General features: G+C 39.1%; 1 protein-coding gene across 1 annotated transcript in view; it reads right to left on the bottom strand.

Moving 5' to 3' along the window:
• Positions 1–1,268: 1,268 nt before the first annotated feature.
• Positions 1,269–17,351, bottom strand: part of DPH6 (diphthamine biosynthesis 6) — a 214,684-nt gene continuing 198,601 nt past the window's right edge. Inside the window, exon 14 of the mRNA XM_009290341.2 lies at positions 1,269–1,582. Within this exon, the coding sequence (XP_009288616.1) occupies positions 1,467–1,582 (116 nt within the window). The 3' untranslated portion in view covers positions 1,269–1,466. The remainder of the gene's footprint in view (positions 1,583–17,351) is intronic.

Here is a 17,351-nt window from a genome sequence, read left to right as displayed (position 1 = left end):
GCCGCCAACTGGATTGAACTCCATTCACCACAACTCTCTGGGCCCGGCCATCCAGCCAGTTTTTGACCCGGCGCAGAGTACACCTGTCTAAGCCGTGAGCCACCAGCTTCTCTAGGAGAATGCTGTGGGAGACGGTGTCAAAGGCCTTGCTGAAGTCCAGGTAGACCACATCCACAGCCTTTCCCTCATCCACTAGGCGGGTCACCTGGGCATAGAAGGAGAACAGGGTGGTCAAGCAGGACCTGCCTTTCATGAACCCATGCTGGCTGGGCCTGATCCCCTGGTTGTCCCGCAAATCCTCTTATCTTTAGTCACTGGCTTCGTATCAGCTGCTGCCAAGTGCATATCTGGTAGCGGGTAAGAAAATGAAGCTGGAGTGCTAAGTCCACCTCTTAGTCACCCCAATGTAAACTTACTGCCACGCAGTTGACTTTTGTGGAGTTATCTCAGATATATGCTGGTGTAAGAGAAGGACAACTGGAGTGCTGGCCATGTAGCTCCAGTGCTCACACACTGAAAGAGAAGCAATGAGAATATATAGATGTAGAACATAGGCAAACGTTTGATACTCTTTTTTTAAGGTTTAATTTTATAGCCTTTGTCTGAAAAGAAGATTTCTCCACAGTGTCTTACTGCCTCAAGCAAAGTCTAAAAGGCTTTCTCTCCTATACTGATCTTATATCCTGTTATGAGTAAAGTATCAGTTGCAATGAAATCGATAGGAGCTTCACCTATATATCTGAGCCTGTTTTAATAAAAGCAGTGGTAAAACTCCTGCTGATTTTCTGGAGAAGACTGAAGCCCTGGGGAATACTGGTAACTCTTTAATAAGAGCTGCCTACCAGACGTAAAGCACAAGGATGCCCACTATTGCCTCAGAAAGCAGGATGGCAAATCCTGCAGTCTGGCCATCATCTCCATTATTCACTTTGGTAAAACGTGCATCCTGAATACCTCTCTGAATAATTCTTCCCTGGGGCAACGAAAGGGTTAAAATCTGGCCACAAATAAAGTCTTCATGAGCTGGCCTGAAGTCAGTAAATGCAACATAGAATTGAAAGGAATCAAGTCTTTGAAACAGTACTGGACCTAATGGTCTGATTTCACCTCCATCCAAAAGGTCTGAAGTTATAATCAGTTTATTGTAACCAGGCCTAAATATATCACACAAAAGAACTGATGTGATCAGAGCAACTGAAATCTCCCAAGAGCCACCTGCTACTACCAGAATGTATCTAAAAATAAGTGAGAAAAAAGCACAATATTTTGAAAAGAAACCTTTATTGTTCATACAAAGCTGATTCTGTCACATATCATGAGGCATCACTAACAAGCTAAATATGACTTTGCTTAAATCAAACAATATTGCTTAATGAAAGTACCCAACACAGTTATGATCAATTCCTTTCTTTGTTCTTTCCTGGATGGAATGTGTATTTTGATATCTACTCATCTCTTCTAAACTGCTAGCTTAGCCAGCATGTTATATGAATAACTTCCTTGCCAGGTAAATCCACCACAGGTACTACAATCAGAGCTGGAGTCTTCTTGCCCAAATATTTTTCCAGGTATTCTTGCAGTCCTAAAATAGAAATGAAACAATTAATGAATCCTCTTTGTCTGATTTTCTATTGTCTCCTATTTCTTAGAAATGATTTCTAAATACATTTTTGAAAATTATTGTGGAGTAGCAATTAACAAATGGAAGTGAAATGTAACTCTTGAGTTTTCACTTTATATAAAAGGAAAAATCACCATCTCCCACCTCCTTGTCAAGTAATTTGAGATTAACTTTACACGTTGCCTAAGGCCGTAATTCAGCAAAACAGTTAAAAGCATGTTTCTCAACCCTGAGTGAGTGAGTAGTCTGCTGATTACAGATATAGTAAGCTGAAACTAAGTGCAGGTAGTAAAAATAACTAAAGGCCAGTTGAAATTCAGTTCTTTGTAATTTTTGATATTTGGATGATCAGCACGTAGTTGTCTATAAATGAAATTCTGTTCTCAAGTCCCATTGAGGTGCATCAATCTACTGAAAGTTAAAGTGGGCCATTTTTAAAAACGTTATGAACATGATTTCCATCTGAAATCAATGGAAGCATGCCGCGTTGAAGATATCATGGAGGAAGTCCAAGGATGGCAACATATATGACCACGTATCTAGGATTATAGAGAGATTCAAACTGATAAAAATATAGAATCTAGCTATAAAGAGCTGTAAAGGGACTGGTATGTGACAGAAGTTGGTAAATTTAAACTCCATTATGGGAACAGAATTGGTAATGGAGAAGATCTAATTAGGAGAATATGGGCGAAAACTAAAGAATGGAAAATTTAAACTCAGCATCAAGACATTTCTGGTCGTGTTGCAGCCTCAGCGGACATGCTAGAAATCCAGCCACACAGAACCCTTAAAGAAGACTACCGAAAACCCTCCAAATGACCCTACAAAAGACAGTTTCCTAATGGTAAGGTATGGCCTGCATGGGTTTTGGTTTCAGTAAGTTATTTCTGTCTGCAGCTTCTGTGATTATGGCAATTCTTTATAACACTAAGCAATCTTGGCTAGAGAGGGTGTAAAGAGGGCAAAACTTGAAGACTGTCAGAGGTTGGTTTTTTTTTGGCGCCACTGCCTGTGAAACTGTGAATAGGCAGTTCAGTCAAAGTGTTACCTCATCCAGGACAAAACAGGAATTTTGCAATTGTATTCACTGAAGCCAAAACTCTTCTCTCGTTACCTGGCAGCAGTAACATAAATTAATGTAATAATGGCAATGCTACCTACGAAATATTGCAAAGACAGTACCAGTCTTCTGAAATTCTGCTGACTTCCTTTTGTATTAACATCATTGACATTAGAGGTGAAAACGGGCAAGGGGGAGCCAAAGATCAACACTCACCTCAAAGCTCAAAGGACTTCTTCATGTTGTGGGTAAAAAGGGACTCAGTCTATGTATTGCAGACACTCAGCAGTGACCCGGTAATTAAGCATCAGCTAACATTTTCATTCTAAACTTTGACTTCAGAAAACTTTATAGCTATGCCAGCTCAGAAGCCATTAAGTGGAAGTGGGTAAAGGCAAGCCACCTCAAAAATCACCAATTCCACCCTATTAAAATTACATTTCCTTTTTTTCCTCAACTAAAATCGTGAAAATATAATTTAGTCTTCAACTTTTTCACAGGCTTAAAAGCTGTGAAACACTGCTAAAAGCTACCATAACAAAACCAGGTATTACTTTCAAAGGGAGAATTTGAAAGTCAGGCTATCTGGAAATATAACTCCATTCTTTTGTTTTTCTGAAATAGCCAAAATAGCCATAAATATTTACATTTGAACATGCCCTAGTGGACTTGGTTGCCAGCCAGAAAGAGCCACCTTTCCAAAAGACCACCGCCTTTTCTTTTTGCACTGCAGTGCAAACTGCTGCTGCAAAACCTACACGTGTAATTGAAATGTGGATGGAAATCTGGGACATATGCCTCTAAATGTCTTATTATACTTATAAATTAAATAGTTTGATATGAAAACATTCTACCTTGGACTTGCATCTTTATACATTTAAAAACTGTGGATAAAAGTCTGCTTATGCAAATTTCCTCTGAAAAGAGGAGACTGGGTCTTCTAAAACAGTAAAATTGTACTCTTAAGGTCCCACAGAAGACAATGCACGATTAGTAAATCTGTGTCAGCCTATGTAATCATAGCTGACACAATCCAAAAATTGACAGCTATATGTTTTACCTGCTATAATAAGTTACTCTAAATCCTCCAATACTAATTGTACATTTTTAATGATGTGACACTAAGAAAGACAAAGTCTATTTTTTTCAGTCATGCAAATTATGCTTTCAGATAAATAAGAGCCTCAGTCATGAGTATGAGTGTTTTCTGAAGTATGTAACTCTTTGTTCAAATACAAAGATTTCAGAAATCTCTTTCCTTTATATCACTTATGGAAATGTTTGCTCAGTTGCATGCCATACTAATAAAAGTTGATCTTAAAAGTGAAAACAAGTAAAGGACAGAGGGTTACAGTGAGTGTGTTTACTGGAGCTTTAACAGGAGCTACATATGATTTATATCAGTCTTAAAGTTATTTAATCTGCCCTGATACAGAATGTTTATTAAAGTACAAACAAATCCAGCTGATTAGCGAGCAGCAAACAAGTGGTGTGTATTGTGCATGTTTTCATTTCCTGTGACAGTCAGCATTAATTATTATTACTACATGAAATTTGCCGAAAGCAGGCGAGCTTCATCCTGTAAGATGGATCCCTGCTACTCCCAACTGATCAGCAGAAGTTCAGGACACAGGTTCCATACGGAGCTTCTTTCTGCACCGCTATGCATTTTTCTATTTACCTGGGTACAGCTGAGGGATATGGACATAATCAAAACCTAAAATGCACAATAATAATTCAAAGTCTTTCCCTCTCTCACCCAAAATTCTGGCCTTACAATCTATTTCTGCCATTCCTCTGTAAGGACAGAATACTGAGATCAATAGTTTGATGATCTCTCACGCTGACTTTGCAGCCCTATAACATGGCACAATCTAACACTGTAAGCTAATGTTTTTAAAGGTGCTTTTCACACCAAGTAGATGAAGCAATGTCCTGGGAGCCCCTAAAGGGTCATTCCAAATGATTAGGAAGACAATTTTTACATCTGTGCTGCCATTGGCTTCAGCAGGATTTAGGCAGTATGAGGTGAGGACCAAAATGAGGTCCCCATTATTGCTACCATACTCTTGCTTCACTGGATATTTGCAGGGGAGGAGTAATCTAATAGCTCATATTGAAAAGGAAAATGGTAACAAAAAGGAAGATCACATTTAGCCCAGTACATAAAAAAATCACTTTCATATTACAACTACTATCTTTCCTTCACTTTTTAACCAAAAGATATTGTTACATTGCTTAGAGCAGGTTTTTAAATCCCTGAGCTAATAAAGCTCCATTGCTTCAGCTGAGGAGATCTGACATGCAGCATGTACTTTGAAAAGATGTGTCACAGGGGATCAGGTTCCTAACAGTTGACTAAGAGTTCCAGTCCCAAAAGATGTGCCCCTGGTGTGCAGAACACTTAACCCTTCGACCAGTACCAACATGACTATTCACAAATTATTGATGTCCCTAAATCCCTGCCAGATTGCAGACAGTTCTTGTCTCCCTTGAAGCCAAAGCATATGGTCACTAATGAGATGGATTAAAAAATACATATACACATTCAAGGCTTTGCCACATGAATGTAAAGCCACAGAAATGGTAGAAGGTGATTGAACTGGACTGAGCACTGTTAAATACATGATTAGCCTCTTGTTATGGATCATTTCCATTGATCTATATACAGTTTCACAGCATAGTTTAATTAAAGCTGTCTGGAACAAGCTTCTGCCTTAAATGATCAGGCAGAGCAAGGAAAAGGTGAAACATGAGGAACTGGAGACCCCCCCTCCCTTTCTTAAACATCCAGCTGACTGTCTCTGTGGTTTACAACCATAGCAAGGAAGGAAAATGTGCTTTTAGAAAAATTACCTGGTTTTACTGCTGTTTATGACGCTTATGTGCCAGGGAAATCAGTTCAGGATTTTTCCCACACTTTTACTTAAGATAATATAAAATGACATAGTGGAATATGAAATTTTAAAACAAACCCTGTACAATTGGCTTGCTTCATTTGAATTAATACCTTCCTGTCCAAAGTAAGCCCAGTAAACAAAAATATACTGTTGGAATATAAAAGTGAGTCACTTTGCAAAATATGATTTTGTGCTGATTTTCGTTGCAGCTGTGAAGAGTTTAAATGACAATAATGTGGGCATTTTGCATAGTCCAATACTTGGCTTTTCATATGGTACCTTATGGTTTTCTTTACTATTCTCGATGACATTATTTCACACTGGTCATGTTGGTCACCTCCCCGTTAAGGGACCGGGTTTTCAAAATTGCTCTGTCCACAGCAAAAATGGAGGCAACGTCTCGTAAATAATTGTGTTTCCATTTTGAAAACATAACAGCTAGATCTTAAAAAATACCAAGAGCCTACCAGTTCCAGGGAAAACTGGCCAAAGACATGTTACTCAATGCTTTTATAAATTTCTTCCAAAATTATAAAATTTGAGGTCAGTCTTGATTTTTTTTCAAGTGGGAAACATTCATATGCACAAAAAGAGGGAAATCAACAATAACTAAACTTAGGAGGATGGAAGTGGAACTGGCTTTGGAAGCCAACCACTCCTGATTATTTCTCCTGGTTATTACACTAATTTCCCTTGGTCCTTCTGGTTTTGAGTGACTTACAGTCTGACTTTGGCTACTTATTTATAATATCAGGATAGTGATGATGATCAGGGTGTAATTGAGTTTTGTTAAGGACTGGTAAAAAGGGGAGTTCCCTGGCATCTTTTAGCAGACCAGATCAGGCACAGCTCTAGAGATGATGTAAGCTCCTTCATGCAATACTGATGATGCACTTCAACCACTCTGGCCTGGGATATTTGTCTGAATACGAGTTAAGCAGCTGCTTTGAATTGCAGGGGAAGTCTGTTGCCATGATATATGAGACAAATGACCAACATGAATTTGGATAAGGCGGTGAAACTGCTTTAAACCTGTGATTACCTAAGCCAGTCTTTGAAACTATGACAATAAAAGAATTTGTGTTCTTTGCTACATAACTTTCAAAATCTAATCTGTGTTGTGAAGATTTCTTAAGCTGTGTCTAGATTTCTCTCCCTTCTTTCAAAGCCGTCAATTGATGAATAAGCTTTCCTGTTGCATGGTAAATACATAGTAACATTTGTTTAAAAAAAATTAAAAAGTATCTGGCATAATTCAGACTAAAAAAACCCCCAAATTTACCATTTCAGGCCTATTTGTAAAGTATACATACCCCAAAATTAAAAAAAAAAAGAAATTACAGAGGGAGTTGCAGTTGCATTTGGAACTCAGGTCTCTACAAACACATGCCTGGTCAGATGCCAAAACAGCCACTCAGATCTGCACAAGTCTGTATTTGCAAACAATTCTTTCATAAAAATGTATCTTCAAGGTTTCATCACACGTCATTTCAGTTTGTCTTGCATTTATGGACCCATCTATACTGAAGGGCTTCTTGCTTCTTGCACCAAACTAGTTTTAGTTGTAACAGTGAAAATGTCTTTTTCAAGTAATCACGTAACAGATGAAAATACAGCCTGGACTGGAAGCTCTAACACCAATGTTAGCCATCCTCTTTCGGCTTGTCCCTAATACCAAAGAACCATTTCAGATGATTGCAACCTCTTCTGTGAAGGATATGTTTATTAGGATCCAGACTGATAAGACTCTGCCCTTTTGGTCATAAAATACTGAGAGTTGTAGGCCCAGATACATACAAAACATGGTAACGCTTCATCTGGCAGACCATTCACCAAATGAAATAATAGAATCATAGAATAGTTTGGGTTGAAGGGACATCTAAAGGTCATCTAGTCCAACCCCCCTGCCATGGGCAGGGACATCTTCAACTAGAGCAGGTTGCTCAGAGCCCCGTCCAACCTGACCTTGAATGTTTCCAGGGATGGGGCATCTACCACCTCTCCGGGCAACCTGTGCCAGTGTTTCACCACTCTCAGCATAAAAAATTGCTTCCTTATATCTAGTCTGAGTCTACCCTCTTTTAGTTTAAAACCATTACCCCTTGTCCTGTCGCTACAGGCTCTGCTAAAAAGTCTGTCCCCATCTTTCTTATAAGCCCCCTTTAAGTACTGAAAGGCCGCAATAAGGTCTCGCCGGAGCCTTCTCTTCTCCAGGCTGAACAACCCCAACTCTCTCAGACTTTCCTCATAGGAGAGGTGTTCCATCCCCCTGATCTGGACCTGCTCCAACAGGTCTGTCTTTCTTGTAGTAAGACAAAAATCCACTATAAAGAAAAGACTACAGTTTTATTATATTTTACTGCTAGTCCTGTTTGTGCAGTGGACTTCTTGTCTCTTTGGAATCTATACTGAACCCGAAAAAACAGTTCTAGCAATGTTTTTACACAGGCTACGGTAAAAACATAATGAAAGTTGCTGTAGGCTTGGATGGGTACCCACAGGAGTCTGAGCAACTCTTTCTACAGCTGAGCAGAGGAAGATGAAAATGAGCTGTGTTTCCCTGCATGCCTTACTGATAACTCCTGCTCTCAGAATCAATGAGGAGAAGTTGTGAGTGTGCAAGGTAGCAGCCATGGACCTTACTGTTCCTGGGAGATGCAAGAAAGATGAGTGATTGGTTTACCTTAATCCAAACTAGTTAGTCAATAAGGATGCCTGCGCTCTGTACCACCAGCAGCAGAGGAGAGGAACAGCTGGCCTCAAATGTCGAGCTCTGAAGGAATCCAGAAGTTGCCTCTTCCCCTCCCAGCCTCACCAACCTCTCTGCTGTTCCTCTGCTTTGACAGGAAGGTGTGGGAAGGAAAGAGGGGTCACTTATAATCAGGGAGGGCATTAACATTTAGAGGAACCTCACTTTTCTAGAGCTGAGTCACTTGGCTGAGTAACTATGGAAGTTTTTTTAGACTGTAGCTAATGCATTTTTTTAGTATCTGAAAGAAAATTAGTAGACAAAACAGTTATTTTTAGTGCTGGTTTGATTGTGAGCCTGTCAGCCTTGCAATGCATCTCTTTTATCAAGCTGCCACAATACCTTGTTTTGTTTTCAGAGCAAAGTTTGATTAAAGACCAATTTCAGAAAAGTTACTCACTGTGGGCGTTAATTAGAGCTTTCTGGACTCTGCAGGGTTTAGCTTATGATCGTTTCACTTACTAAACCCTGTAATTCAAGTTACATGAAGATGGGAATGAACCAACCCCTTTCTATTCTTCTGAAAGCTTCTGTTTAACTCAGTCATGAAAGAACCTCTCTCCTTTCCTTCCCTAATACGGAATTCTAATTTCTGGCCTTTCCTAAACAAAATTAAAAATAATACTTCACATCTATAATGAGTTTTCAAACTAATGAACTGAGGCACATCCTTGGAGCTTCAGAACGGGGTAGGTAAACTTTAGGAAGCCTTTGCTTCTAAAAAACGTTTTGAGTGGTGCCCAAGTATACTATACATCTTAGGAAAAAGGGGTAAACATCTATTTCCCTTCCTCTGCTTTTTTCTGGGAGTGGAGTATTGTCATTCTGTAAGAGAAGGTCCCTGGCATTCTATCCTCCCCTCTTAGTAGCACACAAGAAAAGCCTTTTGCCTTTCTGCAAGCAAAAGGCCAGCTACTAGCTCAAAAAATCTTAAAAAGGTGGTTGATGAAAAAAGACTTAGTAGTACTTGTGGGTAATAAGTAGCAGATTGAAGCGGAATTTATAACACGGTATAGTTAAAATTAGGAACTATGTAATAAAATTAATGAAATGGAAACGCCATTGGGGTACTATGGAAATACAAGCAGACAAGAAAACCAGCCCAAAATAAAACCTGACTCAGCTACATTGGATATCTGAAACTAGGCTAGACAAAACAAGAAACGACATACTAAAGAGAACAAACCTGTGAAGGAGAAGATGACCTAAAATGGTCCATCTCTGTTTTCCAGCAGACAGCCTGCACAGGAGAACTAAGGCTGAATGAGGTAAGATATTTAAGCAGAGTTCATGGATACTACCCTCTTAAAACATCCTCTCCCAAGTATACATTCTCTCCTGAACTTCCTCCCAAATTCTGAAACCTAAACTTCAGCTTAGTTGGCAAGCTAGTATGAATTCTTCCTAAAACTGTACAGTGTGACTGACAGATGCACCAGGGATGCTGAGGAGGTAAGCAAATCAGGCAATCATAATCATCAAATGAGGTTTTATACTGATATTTATAACAATTACAATTTCAATCCCAAATGCCATCTCTAAGACAATTATACACCACCTAACTCTCTCTGGATACACAGAAGTTACCTTCCAAAGTACACGCAGTACCAGTCAAATTAGGTATGTTAACATGCACATCAACGGAAAGTTGTAGAAAGAAATGTGACTCTTTTAAAGACAAACAAATGTTGCCGAGCTCTTCTGCACATTAGTTATGGCTGTTTCTCAGTAGAAAGAATTCAGATTTAGCTTCCATAATAATTCTTTCAAGCTGCCAGCTATAGCTTAGAAAATAGCAGAGCATGAAAACTCATTGCTTTGTGTTTTTCAGTGTTCTGTTTTTAGCCGTGTCCTATATACAGGTTGAGAATTGGCCTATACAAGGTTATAAATGTGCACTTTTGTTTAAAATGTCATTAACCTTCTGCACTAAATAAAGAAACACTTAAGCATGCCCTTCCAGTACTCACAGTGAGGTCTAAATATAATTTCAAAGAGAATAGAGGACTGAACTTTCTGAGTACAATCACTCAGGGAAGAACTTGTGCTTTTTCTAAAACCATGACAGAGTGCAAAGATCACGAGCCTGTTTTCCCTGTGTGCTATCTTTCAACCCCGTAACGACCCAATCTCTTTAAGGGGTGGATGGTTATTGAACTTGTATGCCAGCTGTGCTCAAAACCTCTGGGGAGGATGGGCTGTAACGACACCAAGCAGGGATGACTTATGAATGGAGACAGATTATTACAAACATATGAAACAGTAAGGACCCAGTTTTCAAGAGGCATCTAAAAATGCACTTCACAGTATATGCAAGCACTTGTTTGCTCATACAGTCATCTGAATGTGCCTATGTGGACAGATAAAACTGCAGGATTCACTAGAGGCTCACACACATGTTTTTTGTTGTATGCAAAATCAGATAAATGTGCACTTCCTTGATTTTTTTTTTTCCCAGATTAAGTGAAAACTTGGTGTGAAAATGATCAACTGCAACAGCACCTGTGCAGTAATTATGAAACTTGCTTTCTCACCTTTAGGTCACATTACAGCTACTGACTCTTGGCCCATAGTCCAAGAGCACGAGATGGCGCATATTTGCAAGCTGTAGGACAGTTGGTCGCTGTGCCCTCCAGGTAGGGTTGGGGACACTGGTGGGGCAGTGTGTGTGGGAAGCTCGGCTGTGCCTGCTGGTAATTCAAGAACTTTTATCTCCAGGGCCTGTCAATCTGGCACCTTTCACAAGTGTTAAATTTACTTCAGTATATTTTTTAAGAAGCTGTCATGAGACATACTGAAGCAAATATGTCCTTCAGTGGTTACACATGGACTTGGTTGTAACAATGTTTGTTAAGTGCTTTGACATCCCCAAATGATATGTTTGGTACAGCTTCCACATTTGTTCGTTTATTCAAGTCTGCTAAATAGTCTCTAAAACTGATGGGTTTAAGAAATATCTGATTGGATACAGTGCATCCAAAAGGTCTGACCATGAAGAGATGCTTATGTAACTAGTGGACACCACATACATCTGCTGGTGGAAGAATTTAGTCTACAAATAATAGAAAAGCTTTCTAAAAGACTTTGTGGTAAGCATCTTTAGACTGGGTACAGAGAAGATCATATGGTTCTTGCTTTATGTCAAGGTAAGCTGTGATCATTTAAAATAATACTGATGGAATTATCGTTTTCAGTTTCTAGGCCAGATTCTCAACTGCTCTAAATTGTAGCTATGCTAATTTACACCCGCTGAGGAGCTTGCACAGTAGATTACATATTTATATATAGTAACATGTGCAAACTAATGAGGTTGTTTCTAGATGTTTACCATAGTAAAGAGCTCTGAAACTTTAAATCAATCTGCTGCACTAATGTAAACAACTTATCGTAACAAAACCAGATAAAAGTGCACCGAACATGTTAAATACATTATTAGGTCGATGAAGATCATTCATATTGATCCAGGTCTGGCTTCACAGCACAGTTTAATCAAAGCTGCCTGGAAGAGGTAACAAAGAGTGGTCATGGCATTCACTGCCTTTCGTCCTGAGGTCACTGATTTAATCCTAGAGTGAGTCTACAAATGACTAAAATTTCATTACTGCTGCATCTGACAACTTATGTGAAATTAGCTGGAGCAGGATAAAAAGAAGGGTAGACCAGTATTTAGAAGTGGAACAAAACCCAGCTTCTGTTTTAATGGGGAAATCATGCTGCCAGAGGTTGCTGATGATCCACCCAGCAGTTTGCGGGCTCTTGATAGCCACACAACTACCTCCCCTTGATCTGGCCGATTTACATTAATTTGATTTTTATCCTGTATGGCAGCGACCCAAGGTATCGGTACCCTTTTATTCCCTACAGTCAAGGAAGAAAAGGAGAGAGATGAAAGTCTTTTGTTCCTCTTCATGGCCTCCAAGGATGACAAATAAATCTTACTGCTAGTGCTTCCTGTGTAATGTGAGCTCATAGTTTGTTACAGATTTGGGAACAGGAGACTGCGAGAGTCATTCAACTGTGTCAACCGACAGCAAAGTGAAAGAAAAAGGGTCTGAAACTTGGCCACATAGTGATGTGAGCTGCAAGTCATTTTTGCTCTAACTTGAAATTATTAACAGCATAATTTATAAAAGCCTTCAGCAAGACTTACGTGTCATTTTATCAGGCACTGAATAAACACTAAATAACAGACAAGGTCTACCACAAAGAGTTTACTATCAACACAAAAAAATAGAGCTGAAAAAGGAACGTAGGACCGGTAGGAAACTGAGTCATAGAAAACTGTGCCAAAATTACACGATTTGTTGAGGTAATGTGTGGAAAAGCCAACAACTGACCCCGAATTCTGACCCACCGTACACCTCTTCCTCTTGAGAGTGCACCACAGTGAGCACACCTACAAACAACAACACAGTGGCCAAGAACTGAATCATCCTTTTGCTTGGACTGCTTTTGGATCTCTGGATGTTAAAATCACAGTCCCAGAAGAGCACTGCTGCCTGTGTTCCACCTGCTCTGTCGTCAAACAACTTAACTGCTCGGAGGCCTCTGCCATTCTTCCACCATCAACAGCTGGGGTGGTTTACAGGTTATTTGAAAGTTACCTGTGGGCTTTATGCCAAAATAGTCTATCCTATCTGTCAAGGGGCTGTACAGCTGACTGTCTTATGACGGCTTAATAAACATTACTATATATTTTATACCACAGTGTATCACAAAAGGCTGCAATAAAGTTAAATTATCACACAAATATGTATATTAAAAAAAAAAAGAAGAATGTTTCATCACCAAAATACATGGTCCGAAACACCTGTTTTTAAAAAAACTTTTGGAGAAGGCCTTTTGGAATTATACAAACTGCACTGCCTTCCGTAACTCTTGCACATTTTGTGATTTATAGCCACATGGGTGACAGGTACAGTACACAGCATAGCCCAGCAGTGAATGGAAAAGCTGCCCAGATCTGGCCTGTTGTGTAGGGGTTCCAGGTTCCCCCGGCAGGCCAGTCCCCAGACCTCCAAGGTAGGCCAGCACCCACAGGTGACCAGTCAGTCAGTCATCAGCACCGGCTGTTCCTCTGCTTGAACACTGGCTCTTTCGACAGGAATTTCTAGTTCTGGAGCCTTAAGCCACAGCTCCACCAAAAACTATGTTAGCTCAAAGAGATACTGGATTAATGGAATTGAAAATGCTCAGAAGGAAAATGGATGTGATGCTTTAACCACTTTTAAGAAACATGAAGTGCGAGTGATGGAAGGGTGACCTTTATCTTTCCCACAAACAGAAGGCCAACCTATAAGGCACAGCAAAACATGCTTTTGATTTATCCTTCTGCCTCATTCTGTTTTAAAGATGTATCTGCAGTATGAAATCTGGTTTTAACAACGTTGCAGTACTGCTAGAGGGAAATAAACTGCTCACGAAGAGATGTCAGTTTTAAAGTAAAGCAAAGATGCCCACACAGCCCTCTCTTTGGTCAACACTGATACTTTATGCCATGGGCCTTAACATGTCAGGCAGTATCATACCCGCTGCATTGCAGAACATGGTAGTGAGAAGGACAGGCTACTGAAAGCCATCAACATCTGTTCACAGAGAGCTACTCTTCTTCTGGAACATCATCACTGGAGTGGTCTTACCTGTATTTTCTACGCTACATTAGCTGAATAAGTAGGCTTTTTTTAAAAAAAGGTTTATCTTCCAAGGTAGTTTTTCAATTACACCACTGCTAGGAAGATTCATTAGAATCAGGCTCTTTTTCTCTTTTGCAGAAAGCACATGTGGTTAGAAAGGAAGGCAACAAAATATGCTCAGCCTAGCTGAATTTTTGCCAAATCACTTTGCAGGGCAAAGAAAACTCATCTACAACCTGACACAAGAACACTTAGGGTCATTAAAGCTCTAAAAAAACTGGTAAGACAAAAAGGTGAAACATGAAGATGCTAAAGGATTTTTCATTATTATTATTATTATTATTAATCTAATCAGTTTCATTTTTGACTTACCAAAAGCAAAGAGACAGAAGAAAGGAAAACTAACTGGATCTTATAATGTATAATCAGAACTTCATGCTAAATATAGTTGTGACCTCCTGCAAATGTTTCCGTCTGTAATTTTAGCAATTAATTAAGGTAAATGTAGCACTTTCAAATGCTACTAACATCGATACAGCCAGATTCAAAGTTACTGGCACCTCTCTTTTTGGTAAAGGATAGCACAAAAGAATAAAGTAATAATCTACTTGTTTAAAATATATAAGTTGGTTATTTATTCCTCCAGAATTCTAGCTTTCTCTCAGGGGAAATCTGGAAGTTTTAAATTCATTGATCCTTCGCTTTGCCACTACTCCTTTGACCTTTTAGATATTTTTTGTTTGCTGTCACATTTTTGCTGATTTGTTTTTAAATTATAAGTCCAATTTTAGCTTCATTTTTCTTAAACCACTTGCCATAATCCTTTAGTAATATCTGCTCACAGTTTCATTCTTAAGGCCAACCGAAGATTTACAATATGCTAAACTGGGCAAAAATTCTGTAGTAATCAGCACAATGTATTTTATACTCCATCATGGTAATTTTTTCTGGCTCCATATCGATATAACTTTTTCTGCTTTTTACAATGGTTTACAACTTAAATAATTTAATACAACAGTTGTTATATTTTTATTGCAAGCTTGTAAAACTTGTACCATAAGTCTCTTCCATGCAATACATTAAACAAAGAAATGACAGAGAAGAAGGGGAACTGATGATTACTAAAACTGTAATTCAGTCTCCAAGTTCTGAACGTGTCATAAAGCGCTTCTGTCTCACTTGCATACAGCACATCTTGTCAGTGTTCCTCAGATGAACCACCTCTTCATGTTCAGTTCTCCTTACCTGTTATTTTAATGTTGATATAGGAAAAACAACGACGATTTCACATTTCAGGCAATGCATTGATGAAGTGGTGGTCGAGGGGAAAGGACCCAGCATAAAGTACAAAGGGGCAGGAATGCCATTGCCAGCTCTGCCACTGAGTTGCTGGAAGTCCTTGGGCAACTTGTTTTGGCTTCAACAACACGTATAGAAGCTATGCTTTATTTAATTTTGCAAGGGCTCCCAGTGCTGTAAAGACAGGTGTCACCTTAAGTCTCAGGCAGGACCTTTGTGTCCGATTTTTGTGTTTCTGAGCAACTGCAGTTCTTGATGCTTCGTAAAATCAATCTCTGAATTTCATACTTCCATTTTTTAGAATAGAAAAAATACTTTCCTGCCTTTGTGAAATGCTTTGAGATTGCCTGATGAATAGTTGTTACTGCCTTAGTATACCTGAGAGCTTAAGTAAAAGACGCTGTCTCAGTGCACCCCTCAATAAGACTCTTCTAAACTATGTTTTACATTACAGACCCACTTTACATACTTTTACAGACACAGTTCTGTCCACATCTACAAAGTAGGTCACTGTATATCCACAAGAACACACAAGTCTGCTACTTCTAAAACTCCCTTGCTGACAATATACATAAAAATAATAAATATTGATCTAAATTTATGTCAGAAGTAAATTTTACTGACATGGAAATGCTACATTTATTTCTATTTCTGGAGGAATTATTCATATTTTTGAAACTTAGGATAAAACCTTCAACTAGCTATGGTACAGATTCTCCATCACCTAGTTCAGTAAACAATTTCTGCGCAAAATGCATCATAGAAATGCTTTTCCTCTATGCTGAGACTTTTAATAGGAAAGAAGGCATCACATATATCTTACAGAGGTAGAACATTTCAGTTTCTAAGGCCAGGCTTGATAAAAATCTCCAGAAGATCTTTCTGATGGCTTGGCCAAAAAAACCCCCATAATTAATTCCTGTAAATCACTTAACTGCACAGTCTTAATGTTGCTAATACAAAGGCTCTTTGCCTAGATGATTAAGATTTCTTCACAGAAATCAGCTTGTGACTCCTAAGAGATCAACATAGCCAGCTGAGAAACAAACATACAAATTTTTCTATTTCTCCAAAAATATGAGTGCAGACATATGAAAATTAGTTTCTGAATTGTGTTGTTATGATTTCAGCCCTTGCCTACATGGACCACTTGCTCTGTAGGGTGAAGGACCACAGATGCCTGCATGCTCTCTCAGATCTTTCTTTTTAATCCAATACTTGAATCATGCAATGCCAAAATGAATAATGGAAATAAAACCAGCATTGGACTCCTAGATTAAGCAGCAAGATTTTTTTTCCAAAAAAATATAAAGCAAAAAGTAAAACTTGGAAGAAAGATATGCTTATGGACTTGAGAAACTTCAAGAAAAGTACCTAGAGGATAGCAGCTCAATTTATTTTGACAGCTACCTTTCTCCTCCTCATAAAATATCTTAGGTATGATACTTCCCTTTGTATGTTTGTAACTACAAAGATAATTAGATCAAGCCATCTGTATTATATGATGGATTTTAAGAAATAAGCTCCTCCACTCCAGAGATGGTTGCATGCTTGATCAGTTGAATAATGTTTGATAACTGATCAAAAATGTACTGCATGTAGTGTTCTAATTTCTGTTTATTGCCTATCAAACCTGAAATCTACCAGTCAGAATATTGTTTCCAATAGAAACAATGTGGATGGAGATCCATGAGGCAGCAAAGACAGAAGGGTTGTTGAAGTGTTAGAAATCACAGAACTGCCTAAGAAGAGTTATGTAGGAATTAGGGCTTCTTGCCCAAAAAAGGTGGCAGGATCAATAGCCCAACCGAAGTGCACCTGCACCAATGCATGCACCACGGGCAACAAACAGGAGGAGCTGGAAGCCATTGTGCAGCAGGAAAACTATGATATAGTTGCCATCACAGAAACATGGTGGGATGACTCGCACAACTGGAGTGCTGCAACGGATGGCTATAAACTCTTCAGAAGGGATAGGCAAGGAAGGAGAGGCAGTGGGGCAGCCCTTTACGTTAAGGAGTGTTTTGATTGTCTAGAGCTTAATGATGGTGACGATAGGGTTGAGTGTTTATGGGTAAGAATCAGG

Source organism: Aptenodytes forsteri, unplaced genomic scaffold, assembly GCF_000699145.1.
Source record: "Aptenodytes forsteri isolate BGI_AS27 unplaced genomic scaffold, ASM69914v1 Scaffold108, whole genome shotgun sequence".
Classification (NCBI taxonomy): Eukaryota; Metazoa; Chordata; class Aves; order Sphenisciformes; family Spheniscidae; genus Aptenodytes; species Aptenodytes forsteri.
The sequence above is the reverse complement of the archived record's forward strand: the minus strand, read 5'-3'. Positions and strand labels throughout refer to the sequence as shown.